The 13,846-nt window shown below is 44.3% G+C and overlaps 1 protein-coding gene across 1 annotated transcript in view; it reads left to right on the top strand.

Annotated features, from left to right (window-relative positions):
• galk1 (galactokinase 1) overlaps positions 1–13,846 on the top strand; it is a 63,468-nt gene that overhangs the window by 27,263 nt on the left and 22,359 nt on the right. Inside the window, exons 6-7 of the mRNA XM_054736376.2 lie at positions 13,013–13,163; positions 13,231–13,393. Of these exons, the coding sequence (XP_054592351.2) occupies positions 13,013–13,163; positions 13,231–13,393 (314 nt within the window). The remainder of the gene's footprint in view (positions 1–13,012; positions 13,164–13,230; positions 13,394–13,846) is intronic.

Below are 13,846 nucleotides of genomic sequence, written 5' to 3'. Positions count from 1 at the left end.
GCTTAAAGGAGATGCACAGTTGGATGTCATCTGCATAAAGATGGTAGGAGATTCATTTGAAGGAGCTCAGGATGTGCTGAAGAGGGAGCAGATAGAGGAGGAAGAGCAGAGGCCCCAGCACAGAACCTTGTGGGACACCATGAGTAAGAGAGGTGGTGGAGGACCTAAACTTGGAGATGGCCACAGAAAAGGAGCGCTCAGAGAGATAAGAGGAGATCCACTCCAGAGCAGATCCTGATAGGCCTACCCAGTCTCTCAGCCTCTCCAGTAGCAGGTGATGGTCAACAGTGTCAAAGGCTGCAGTCAGGTCCGGCAGGACCAGAACAGAACAGTCCCCTGCATCACTGTGAGTCAGAAGGTCATTAGAGACCCTAAGAAGAGCTGTTTCAGTAGAATGAGCTCTACGAAAACCTGACTGGAAGCTATCATAGATGTTATGTTCATCAAGAGCAGCTGTGAGTTGTTTAGCCACAACCTTTTCCAAGATCTTGGAGATGAACGGAAGTTTAGAGATGGGTCTGAAGCTGCTATGGAGAGAGGGGTCAAGACTCGGTTTTTAAAGAAGCGGGTGGATTACAGCGTTCTTAAAGTAAGCAGGGACCTGACCAGAAACCAGAGAAGCATTAAAGAGCAAGTAACGTCTAAATTAACTTTTTTTTGCTGATGAACTGTATAAATGAGTGTCTAATAGTGTTTTAAATGTGTGTATTCATTATTTTAGCATTTTGGTGCATTTTCTTTAAAAATTAAAAATTCTGCCTAAATACCACAGTATAGCTCCACCTTCAGCTTAAAACATAGAATTTGACTCATTTTGAATAAATTTTAGCCAATGGCTAAAGAGTAAGATACTACGTAAACCAGTAGAGTACTACGTAGCAGCTCTGTGTCAACGTTATAAAAGCATCGAGTCTCAGCCATGCCTTGTGGCGAGTTGGGAGTTGGATTTGCAAGCGAGTGTAGGAGGCTAGCCATAGTTCAGCATTAGCATATAGCATTAGCATATCCTAGTCTTTAGCATAGCTTTTAGTGTTATACATACTTATTTAGTGTTAGCTTGGCTGTTGGATATTGTAGTTTAGTTAGTGTTTGGCTGTTAGTGTTATTAGGAAAGTAGTTCGGGTTTAGTGCTCCATATCGTGTTAGCATGGTGAGATGGTGTAGTGTAGTATGGTTGCGGAGCTCTGTCGGGTTGCACTCCTTTCCGCTGGACTTAGAAATTAGGCGCCAGTGATTGCGTGTCTGGAAAAGATTCAGCTCCCGCCTGGTGCTGTAGTTTGCAACCAGCATTTTACCCGCCATTCTGCACGTCTCCGTTCCAAGAGGGAGGCTGTGCCCACCGTGGCTCTTCCGCGATTTAGATACAGCCCACCGACTCTGCTCCCCCACCATGACGGGCTCCAGTCTGAGGTGAGTACGCTAAATAAAAGTTTTAACATCTTCTAAAGACAATTCCCTACCTAAATGCAAAGCTTGAGAGACGTGGTTCACTCCATTTAACTAATATCAGCCTGCACTGCCTTTGGAACGGGATGTAAGGTTAGAATCAGCGGCGAATCGGAACATGTCTCGAAGCCCTGGCCGACAAAACGGTCCACATGACTGTCAGGCTCAGAGAAAATTCGGGTTGTTTTTGTGTCAGTTGGTAATTCTGCAACAGTGACTCTAACTAACAGCACTAGTTGACAGACAGCATTACAGCGTGAAATCCAGCACAGCGTGACCCGGTTCTGTGAGGAATTCTGTTCAGGAGGTCGCATCTCAGGATCTCCACATCATATGTGACTGACTTTTACTTTATAATAACATCACACACTAGGAATGTTATAAAGCGCCTATATGGGACAGTTTCTTTTGTATATTATCTGACTTTATAAACATCAATGTGCTTCTATTTTTTTTTCAGGCTAAATTTACCCAAGACACTGGCTGTCAGACTGATTTAGTAATCTGTAAGAATGCACTTGTCCAGGCTGACGTGGTGTTACCCGTAGCAAAGGTGAATTATTTTTAATAATCTTCTTTGTAAACATTTTATTACCTTCTAGTTTTAATTTGTTTTACAGATTGTTACAAGTGATTTTATGCTCTTTTAAACGTTTATAAATGTGCTGCTTCTTTGTTTTTATAGAGCTCACAGCCGCAGTGTGTCTGGTGACCCACGGGGACCATGACAGAAATTCATCTTCCAGAAAGTCCCAGAGCATCCACACCTCCTGAAAAGACCACGGTGTGAGGTGTCTGCTGTTGATTCCAGCTTCCACCTCAGTGACAGTGCAAGCTCAGTGAACTGTTCAAGGTAAAAAAAATAAAAATAAAACATTTCTGAATTTTTAAGATATTAACAATTAAATAAGTATGTGATTACATCATGACATCATGAAGGAGGCTACTGATTCTGGCCCTGTGACACTTGGTGGTGACGTGTGAGCTGATTCACCTGGTAAACAACTTTTCCATTAAATATTTTGTTTTTGCTATCAAAAGTAAATTAACTAATAACCTGCATTATTGCAGGACACTCAGCAAAATATGGACTCTACACCATGAGGCAGGCACACGTTAATACTCTATAAGAGCACATAAGGTGAGCAACGCCACATATTGTACACTGTCCTGGATTTGTTTTCTTTCTGCATCTCATCATTAGCCTGGCTGATCACCTGATAACTCCTGTCATCTGGTTGTGACAGCATGAGGATGTCCTCACACACCTGTAACCTATCAGCTCATCTGGCAGAATAGAGAGAGAAGAGACAACACCACATCTCCTGTTCCTGGAAAGCCTTCAGCCATCCTTCGATGACTGAGAACCTCCATCAGCTCTGTCTCCTGTCTGCCTACAATTATTATAATAAATATTGTGTTTGACAAGTTTTTTGCGCTGCCAAATATCTTATTTTGATTCCAGTTTTGATATTTTAATGGATATTTATAAATTACGTTAATTGAATTATCACATTGTTGCATGTTTAACTAGCACTATTGTGATGAATTAAACTAGCACCTCACTGTTAAAAGCTCGTTTTAATTTCAAGCATGTTTAAGTATTTATGGACATGAACAAAAACAGGAAATATATAAATTGAGATTTATTTAATTAATATAACAAATAAGGGGGAAAGAGTCATTGAAAGGCACATTCTTCTGGAAGCTCCTGATCCTGACGACACCAGCAGAGGAGACCACCTGCAGACACCAGAGGATCACCTGCAACCAAGAGCAGCTAGTATCAGTAAATAAATAAATAAATCAGGGCAGTTTTAGTGGGCTGAACACATTACAGAATAATTTTCTCATGGGGTATTTTCATAACTTTCTGCAGCAGACTGTAACTTGAGCCCAGGGCTCCTGGAGAGCTGCTATCCAGCACGTTTCAGTGGTTTTCCTGCTTTAACAGGTTAGATTAGCTGTTAAGCAGCTCAGCTGTTTGTTGCTGATTAAAACCAGGTGTGTTGATGCAGATAAACCTCTAAAACATGCTGAATACTAGCTCTCTAGGGTCGTGGAGCCAAATCCTGCAGCTAATCCAATGCTATGGCTAACGGCTACTTACATTCAGAGCTGGTTCTGTTGGGTCGGTTCCGGTAATTTCAGGCAACTCACAAGCTCAAAACAATAAGGCTCAGGTCCGCTTGTCTCCTCCAAATAGACTTGGTCCCTTTCTTCTCGAGTGTCTGGGTAAGGAGGGGGAGAAACGTCCTCCACTTCTAATGACTGCTCAGAGTGAAGGGAGCTAGCATCGTCTAGTTAGCCATCGTCTTCGTCACTGCCACGGCTCCGCCCTCTCGGTCCTCCAGGCAACGCCTACTAATGTTGCAGTTTTTAAAATTGATACGTGGGTGGGGTAAGACTCTGAGGCACACTTGACATGCACTTTAATTATAGAGAGCACGCTGGGACCGATGGACTGAAAAGCACTTTTAAACAAAGATGAGGGTAAGATGTGGAGGGGGCATGCAGAGGTCTTCATAGAGTTAACTAGTTTGGTTAACTCAGGCAAAGAAACAGGAGCAAAGCTGTCTAGGATGATGGGCCTGGTTGGAGTCGGGAGAGGCAGCGACAAGGCTGAAGGAGAGATGCTAGATCTAACCTTATTGAGTTTGTCCACAAAGAAAGACAGAAAGTTCTCACAGTCTGTAACAGAGTGGATGGAGGCTGTAGGAGAGGCAGGAGAGACGATGCTGCTGATGGTGTTAAACAGCACCTTGGGGTTCCCTTTGCTCTGGGACACCAAGTTGCCACCAGATGCAGTGGTTAGATAGTTTTCCCCCGGTGGGCAGTCTGGAGTTCTGCTCGAAAACTAACTGGATCACTCCCCAAGTGATTCTGTTTTAATATTCCCATATTATCATTACATGGCCAGTGAGGACAAAGGAGGGTAAGAGGTGTTAACAAACAAACTTCAGAACACACGTCTTTTCCAGATACAAGAATGCTAGTTCTGTGGATAAAGAATCTTTATGTGCAGTGACGTTAACTGTAATTTATATCTTATGAAAATTGTACGAGTGTAGATAATGATTCACTTGTTAAACCAAACATTTCTGATCATAACATCAAAATGTTTCATTGTAATATTAAAATTCATTTTAACCTTATTACCTTAGGCACAGATTATTCAAAATATTTCATTTAACCATATTATTCATTTCATTTTCATGATTAATTAACTCATATGAGCTGAAAATGTTCACTTTTATTCAGAGGCAGGAGGAATCCTGTAGAAGCGATAAGGGGAAGCTTAAGTCCGTGAAGCGGGAACAGTTTGTTGGCAATATGTTATCATGTGTTCAGAGCTGCAGAACCTTCTGGCTCATTGGGAGATAGAATTTAAAATCCACCTTAGAGGATGGAATTATGTCTGCTGATGACCGGTGGCATGTAGGTCAATATGTAGGTAAAAAATGACCCTAACTGGACGTTACATTGTTTTACCATTTGTTGATGATGGTTTGACTCCTGGTGTCGGCAGCAGTTGATTTAGCCAGCTGAAATAGATTTCATTTATTTATATTTTTAATGAGAACGGTTTCAATCGCAGTAAAAAGCAAATTATGGGAAACAGAAGTCTGCGGCAGTGCAAAGACCAGCCCCATATTCCTTTTGTCCCACAGCGCTCCTCAGTGAGAGCGGGGGCGGGAGTAGGGGATTGCACATGTTCCGCTCGGTTCTGCTGCTGTTTCTCACCAGTATCAGCTGTTGGAGGGTTCGAGTTTCGCTGCGCTGTTCATGTCAGCGGACACGGTATGGTCAGGGAGGGTGGTGGGTCATGACGCTTAGCCTGGCGGGTGGCCAGGCTTATAAAGCGCTGGGGGAAACCTTGCATTTTTATGCATCACACAACTTGAACCATACGAGCACTTCCAACAACAAAGTTGTTCTGAAAACATGCTAAATATTCACCAATATATGCAAACTGTACATGTACTTAAAGGGAAGAGGCTCATTTAAACTCCAGAATCCACGTTTTGTTCCACAACAACACCCAATGACAACAAGCCGTCAAAACCATCTTATTAAGGCTGTAAAAATACGCTAAATACACATAGAGAAAAACACAGTTGTGACAATGCAATATGAGATATCCACAGAGCAGCCGTTTGACCTAAAGCCCAGACTCTCATCATTAAAACAATATAAGTAGTACCACTAGACGCTCCATACCTATGGAGCAAGGTGCGAAGGTAGCATTAAAACAAACAAAGCTCATTTCAGTAATTCAGAAGCGCAAATTCCACCTCATCTTTGTTGCTTCATGGTCATAATCTGTGTTATAATCCACCCGGTTTGTGTAATATTAAGTAACAACGTCAAACTGAGCTGATTCTACACTGTTTGTACCTGCTTCTGGAGTGTTTACAAATCTCCGAAGCATTCCATAATTTTCTGGTTTACGGGTATTCTCTTCCTGAGATTGGTTAACACAAAGCCAGGCGAAAAAACTCACCAAGCAATTCTACTGGCTCAGAGGTTTCCACCAGTGTGTGAAAGCAATGGGATCTTGCCAGGAGCGTTTGCTATGTCATGTATTGACCTTTATTATCTTTATGTTTATGTATTTAGCAGACGTTTTTGTCCAAAGCGACTTACAGGTGATAATCGGCATGTTGCCCCTGAGGCTAACAACAACAATAACAACAACAACTTGACATCAGTCATGGAGAGGAGGGAACAAGGAGAGGACAGTAGAGAGGGGGGACGGGTGCAGGGAGGTTGCTAGTTTAGAAGATGCTCTCTGAAGAGCAGGGTCTTCAGGAGTTTTTCCTTAAAATTGAAAAAGAAGCCCCTGTTCTGGTAGTGCTTGGTAGGTCATTCCACATTTGTGGAACGATGCATGAGAAGAGCCTGGATTGTCCTGAGCGTGGTGTAGGCACTGCTAGCCGACCATCCTGTGATGACCGGAGCGGCCGGGCCGAGACGTAAGCCTTTGCAAGAGGATTCAGGTAGATGGGAGCCGTACCATTTCAGACTTGTATGCTAGTGTTAGCAATTTGAATTTGATGTGTGCTGCTAGCGCTAGCCAGTGGAGCTCAATGAACAGAGGGGTGACATGTGCTCTTTTTGGCTGACTGAAGACCAGACGTGCCGCTGCGTTCTGGACCATTTGAAGAGGTCTCACAGTACAGCCTGGAAGACCAGTTAGAAGGGCGTTGCAGTAATCGAGTTGGGAGATGACAGTAGATTGCACCAGGAGCTGGGTGGCATGTTGTGTTAGGTATGGTCTGATCTTTCGTATGTTATACAGCGCTAAGCGGCATGAACGAGCAACAGAGGCGACATGATCTTTAAAGGTCAGGTGTTCATCAATCACAACACCCAGATTTCCAACTGCCTTTGAAGGAGCCAGAGATAGGAAGTCATTCTGGATTGAGATATTGTGCTGTATGGATGGTTTTGCTGGGATGACAAGTAGTTCAGTTTTAGAGAGGTTGAGTTGGAGATGATGGGATTTCATCCATGTTGATATGTTAGAGAGACAGTTTGATATTCGTGCAGAGACAGTGTGGTCGTCCGCTGGAAATGACAGATAGAGCTGGGTGTCGTCTGCATAGCAGTGGTAGGAGAAGCCATGTGATCAAATGATCTCACCCAGTGAGGTGGTGTATATGGCAAAGAGAAGAGGTCCTAGTACAGAGCCCTGGGGGACTCCTGTGGCAAGATGGTGCACGGTAGAGGATTGTCCAGGCCAAGATACACTGAATGATCATCCTGTGAGGTACGATTCAAACCAGGCGTGTGCTTTCTCTGTGATGCCCATGCTAGAGAGTGTGGACAAAAGGAAGCCATGGTTGACAGTGTCACATGCTGCCGATAAGTCGAGCAGAATAAGCACTGAGGATTTGGCAGTCGCTCTAGCTTCGTTTAAGGATTCAGTCACTGGTAACAGAGCAGTTTCAGTGGAGTGGCCCTGTTTGAACCCAGATTGGTAAGGGTCAAGCAGACAGTTTTGTGAGAGGTATTCTGTGATCTGCTTGAAAGCCACCCTTTCAATGATTTTGGACAAAAAAGGGAGGAGAGAGATAGGTCGGTAGTTCTCCTGATGATTTGGAGGAAGAGATGGTTTTTTAGCAGCGGTTTAACCTGAACATGCTTGAGAGAGGTGGGAAATGTACCGGATGTCAGTGTGTGACTGCTGCGGCTACTTTAGGAGCAATATCTTGGAGCAGCTTAGTCGGAATGGGGTCAAGTGGGCATGTAGTAGGGCGGCTGCACGTGAGAAGCTTGGACACACAGTTCTCTGTGAGAGGGGAACAAGAGGAAAATGAAGCAGTAGGGTCTGAGATGGTTGGGCTAGAAGGAGTTTGTGGTAGCGAATGTTCAGGAGTGGCCAGTTGAGTAAACTGTTTTCTTATCGCTGCCACTTTGTCAGTGAAGAATGAGGCAAAGGTGTCAGCTGATAGGTTGTTGGTAGGAGGTGGAGACGGAGGGTTGAGCAGAGTTTTGAATGTTGAAAATAGTTTCTGAGAGTCAGTAGAGCTGAGAATTTTGTCAGTGTAGAAAGCTTTCTTTGCATCAGTGATGTTGGCAGAGAATGAGGACAGTGATTCCTGAAATTTCAATAGATCACCAGGATCTCTTGTTTTTCGCCATTTCTGTTCCGCAGCTCTAAGATTGGTGCATAGAGCCCGGAGGGTATCATTTAGCCAAGGGTGCGACTGAGAGGATCTAGCAGGTCTAGTGGCTAAAGGGCACAAGTTGTTAAGACAAGAGCCGAGTGTGGAGCAGAGTGACTCGGTGGCATCATTCACTTCATAAGCAGACAAGAGATGAGAAGTGGTTGGGTGCCAGATTGCAGAGGTTGCGGCAGAATGAGACCATTGGGGAGGAAGCGGTGGGCCTCCATTGTAGAGAGGTGCTGAAATGGATGAAGTAATGATCGGAAAGATGCAGTGGTGTGACAGAGATTGTGTCTATGGCAGTTTCTGGTGAAAATGAGGTCAAGTGCTTTTCCAGCTTTGTGAGTTGGAGGACTTTGTACTAGTTTTAGATCAAATGATGACATTAGTGACAGGAAGCCTGATGAGCTGGGATTGTCCAGGTGAATATTCATGTCTCCAAGGACCATTGGAGAAAGTCAAGAAAGTCTCCGAGTTGACCTGGTTGGCGATATATGACAACCAAAAAGAACTTTTTCATTACAGTCACCTGGATGGCATGGTATTCAAAGGAGTTGTATATAGTGATGGGTAGCAATTGACTGTATATCCATTTGTTGGAAATGAACATGCCCGTTCCACCACCTCGACCAGATGCAGGAGAAGTGTGGGTGAAAGTGTGGTTAACTGACAGAGCAGATGGGGTAGCATTGTCACATGGTTTGATCCAGGTCTCAGTGAGAGCCAGTGCATCGAGTGACAGGTGGTTTGCATGTGTGGTAATGAAGTCAGCTTTGTTTACAGCTGATTGGCAGTTCCACAGTCCCATAGACAGGTGGGTGTCTTCAGGGGGAGCTGGTTTTAGCGATCGGAGGTTTTGAAGGTTGCAAAAGCGGTTTGCTGTGTGTGACCTTCCTCTGATGCTAGTGATCACGGGTATAGGACAATGGCACATTTTGCTAGGTGTTGATGGAGTAGCGTCTGGGTCAAGTTTGTTTGCTCTGTGGACACACGCAGGTAGACACGTATGTCTTTACCCCGGAGTGTCTTCACACCAGAGGGGCTGAGACACAAGGGCTGATGCTTCCGCTAACGCGTCAGTTATGCCACCAAACTTATGCCGTGCTACTAGTTGGAAACAGCTGTTCATGCTGCTGCTGATTGCAATGGTGGAGACCTTGATCACCTGATGAGTGTTTTCAGGGAGGGCAGAAACAGCTCGTTCACAGCCCCTGATTGCACTTATTGTTTTCAGATGGCCCAAACCGGAGCTACTAGACAACAGGATTACCCACAGATGAGTTTCCTTCTCTTTCCCAATGGAAGATAGTGCAAAGCAAAAGTTTAAGAAGACAAAAACAGGCACTAACAGACACTCAAGGCCCTTCGGTGCAGATTCAAGTCTGTTTGAAAGTGCTTGCAGTTGCTTTTTAAGCTTTGCTTCAGGTGAGGTTATTAGCCACTGATGTCTTCATAAAGATGGCTAAAAGACTAGATAGCAAAATCTATTCAATGGAAGATTCAATGTGATTGTTTTAAATCTAACCAGTAGCAGTCTCAGTATAATTACCAGTCAAATATGTGGAAACCCTAGTATACCAGTCTTTTTCATTTTTAGATCAGGGAGCTACTATGATTTATACTTTATTTCACTCTATATGACATCAGATGGGTGCCAAAACCCATGGTCCACATCGCGCGTGCGAACGGGACTCGCACGTGGAAGTTAGAACCTCTCGAGTGAAAATATACATGGCGAGAGGTCATTTGTACACTGAGAGGGAGCAAACTGTGTCTGTGAGCGCACAAGGATGTGCACAAGTGGCAAACTTGGCGTGCGCGCGTTGGCCAACGAGCACACGGCAGAGGAAAACATGCCTGAATTCAAACCTGAATCCTCCGAGTGAAAGTCATTGATTCTATCAGCTGAGCTATAACAGTACTTACTAAAGTGTGAATCAGATTTGTCTTTCAGCTACCCCCATAGTGCTCCGAGAGGAAACCAATGGGCCAATGAGGTAGAGGGTAAGGAGCGGAAAAAAACTTACCAATCAGAGGACAGAAAAGATCAGCCACAGGCCACGCCTCCAGAGTGCCAAAACTCCCTACATCCGAGCGAGCAGAATCAGAAACCGAGCGCGCAGAAAGGCTGCTGCGCGCTCGTTGGCCAACGCGCACACGCAAGCTTGTCACTTGTGCACATCCTTGTGCGCTCACAGACACAGTTTGCTCCCTCTCAGTGTACAAATGACCTCGCCGTCCCGTTCGCACGCGAGATGCGTATTCCGCGTGCGAACGGGTTTTGGCACCCACCTGACGCCATGACACTAATGTTATTCTTGTCTGGTCTTTTTTTTTTTCATTATTATTTAGCCTCTTATACTTTAGCTTGTTGTTTCATGCTCATTTCATTTAATCTTACCTGTACAATGTTTGGATGAATTGGATGCTAGTGAAGAAGTGCCATTACGTCTGGATTAAAGAACACTTCATTTAATGTAAAATTCAAGCAGATTTCTCAAAAAGGCCTAGAATAAATGACAACCCAAGCAATGTGTGTTATCAGTCATTTATTTCTGGAAGTATCAGTTGCTCGTCTCTCCTTCAGAGATGCAAATTTTCACTCACTCAAGTGAGGCGTGTCCCTTAAAGCATCTTCTCCATGGATAGCACGGCCAATGCATGCAGGCGATCTTGCGACACAGCATTCCTGAGGAAGGTTTAGATTCTTGTCAGAGTTGAAAAGCTCCTCTCAGCTTCAGCAGTTGTCATGGGTGTGGTGATCTTCAACAACACTAAAGTCACTGAAACACATCCTGGAGGTGTTCTGGACTATGACCCCGGGCCACAGCACCAGTGCAAACGACTGTTGTTTAGTTGTCAGCTTGTTGAGCACAGCGTGCGCATCTGTGGCGGTAACTGCTGTAGAGAAGATGTTCTTACATTTAATTACAAACCATAGATGTGAAATGTCATAAAATATGAAACATCACCTTAGTGGATCTTTGAGTAAATTTAACCAGAAGATCGGATCTTTTTATTGCAGGGATTGAGCAACGCTTCGTATCAACTCCAAGAAAGAGAGAGAGTCAGGTTTAAAAAGTTAAAAGATTTATTTCTAAACAATTTGAACAAGACTAACTTAAAACACTATGTGTATGATGTAACTAAGGTGGAGTAAGACTGAGGATGGTGTGTGTGTGAAATATGTTCAGAACCAGCAAATCCGGAGAGACTATTAGTTCTGAGTGGGAGTGAAATGGTGTTTCGCTCTAAGCTTTGGTTTGGAGATTATAACACACATTGAGACGCCATCAGTCGGCCTACGTACCCCAATGGAAGTCCCCGTTTAGATCCGGAATGTCGGGGGTCCAGCTTGGACCCTCTTGGAACCGACGCCTGTAGATATGCAGTGGTTGCCGACCCTTCCAGTTTTGAGTTACTCCCTGGTCACGACAATTTATTGGCATCAGCGAGACCCTGAAGGGGTTGTGATGGTTCGGCTTTTATTCTGAAGGAACCGTTGCAGCAGGTGGAGCATGCAACAGATTTAATCCAGCTTGTCGTTAGGTTCTTTCGGCTTTAAGAGGAAAGTTACGGATTGGCCACTCCAATAACTTCTCTATAACGCTTGGAACTCAAGTTAAGATGACGTGGGTCATAATTTTATAAAGTGGATGTTTTGATTTACTGTTGAATCAGACTTTGACAACAAAAGGGGATTTACCAAGCACCAACAAAACCACGCCTCGCGTCAGATCTGGAAGGTTCTGATTGGATCAGAAAAAGGAAATGTGTCATGTGATTTTAGCATTACGTGTGATCAGTCTAGTGTCTAGTTCAAAGTTATATTACTTATTAAACTATCATAGGATTAAAATATCAAGTAATCAATATTCTCATTTCACAGATTGATTGAACATTGAGCTTCACCTGATTATTTGTACTAACAAAGTTATTTGATTATCATTTAAAGAGAAAGACTTCTTCTTCTTCTTTCTTCTTTAGATAAGAGCACAGAGCATGAGTGGCCTTGGCCCATATCTTGTAGATTAGGCTTGTGTCAGAAACTTATGTTTTGCTTGGGCAGAGCGAATAGAGCAGAGCCTTTAGGTCAGAAATGGACAATTCATCACGCTACACTGCTGACCAGGGAACTGCCTGTTGTACTCCCCAAACGTGTCTCCTTGCAGAGGCGTAGCACTGATCAGGTGCTCAGTGAAGGCAAACCTCTGCTTGGCATGGATCAAGATGGTGTCACAAACATTAAAAAGTGCTGTTATGCATTGAAACATTGATCATGTCTTTAAGAGCTTCTCTCTCACCTCTGAAGCCAAACTGTGAAGTTCTTCTGGGCTTGTCATGTGGCATCTCTTGGCTTGCTGCTGCTGTCCATAGAGACCAGGGAGGTACTCTCTGAAAACCACCAAGATGACACAAGTTAATATCTGGTAGGGTGTTGTCTGTGACCTCCTGCAGAACGTTGTTGACAAAGACCAGGTCAATCGAGTGCTTCTGGAGCACTCTGTGAAGAACATGAGGCACGATGTGATGGAAGACGTTCAGGAAGAAGCTGAATGTCTCATCCTCCAGTAGCCTCACAAAGCATAGAACAATACAGATGATGGATGAGTTGACTAATGCAGCTTCACCGTTGTGTAGCAGTCACCGAGTAAAGATTCATACTGTCCGAGGTTTGGACAAGAGTCCCGTGATATGTGAGAAGGTCCTGGGGGGGGGGTCTCATGAGGAAATACCAATATCACACGATAAAAGGATCCAATAAGTGGATTTCACATGAATTATTTCTCAGCTCCCTGTACGATTTGCTTTAATCAAATCAAATTTTCTGAATATGTATTTTATCAGTAAATCATTACAAACCCTTTTCTGTCCTGGGTCTAATCTTTTAGAAGCTAAAGTCAGGATGGATGACATCACATATAGAAGAGCTCGCCATGTGATTGAAGAGATCAAGAGAACTGTCCAAGCTGCTGAAGCCCTGAAGGATGGGGCCTACAGCAGGTTTGGGAAGCTGATGGTGGACAGCCACTACTCTCTGAGGTACAGATCCAGGTGTCCTTTAATGTGCCGGTACCCGTGTCTTGCTGACCTTGTCTCCTGGTTTCAGAGACCTGTATGAGGTCAGCTGCAGCGAGCTGGATGAGCTAGTCTCCTTGGCCTTGGAGGTGGATGGGGTGTATGGCAGCAGGATGACAGGAGGAGGGTTTGGGGGGTGCACAGTGACTTTGCTGCAAGCTAAAGCTGTAGACAAAGCCATCCTCCACATACAGGTAACAACAAAAACACCTCCACCCGTAAAAGGGAAGAGACCCATCATCCTGTAGAACACCCCCAGACTCCATTCTAGTGCACCTCAAACCAGATGTCCTGTTTCCTCGTATCTACACTCCTGTAGTCAGTGCTTGACTTGGAAACCAGACGATCCCGAAACACAAACACCGATGTCAAAGCAAAGTTCATTAGAGGCAAAGCAGATGCCAGGACACACACAGGGTTGCCAGAGTTTTTGACACATGATTAAAAAATGTGCCCACATTTTCAAAGTTAACACACATCTCCTCTAACAACGGTAGTGTCTGCATCTGTGCTGTTCCCCTGCAAGCACAAGTTGGTCGCGTGAGTTGCCGGCATGGTCCTTTCAAAATAAGACAGTTCCTGGATCTTGTTCCGACAAGATCCGGCTCAAATGAAGCCCTGCCTATAGTTATGTACTATATACCTGA

Source organism: Nothobranchius furzeri, chromosome 16, assembly GCF_043380555.1.
Source record: "Nothobranchius furzeri strain GRZ-AD chromosome 16, NfurGRZ-RIMD1, whole genome shotgun sequence".
In the NCBI taxonomy this organism is placed as follows: domain Eukaryota; kingdom Metazoa; phylum Chordata; class Actinopteri; order Cyprinodontiformes; family Nothobranchiidae; genus Nothobranchius; species Nothobranchius furzeri.
The sequence above is the reverse complement of the archived record's forward strand: the minus strand, read 5'-3'. Positions and strand labels throughout refer to the sequence as shown.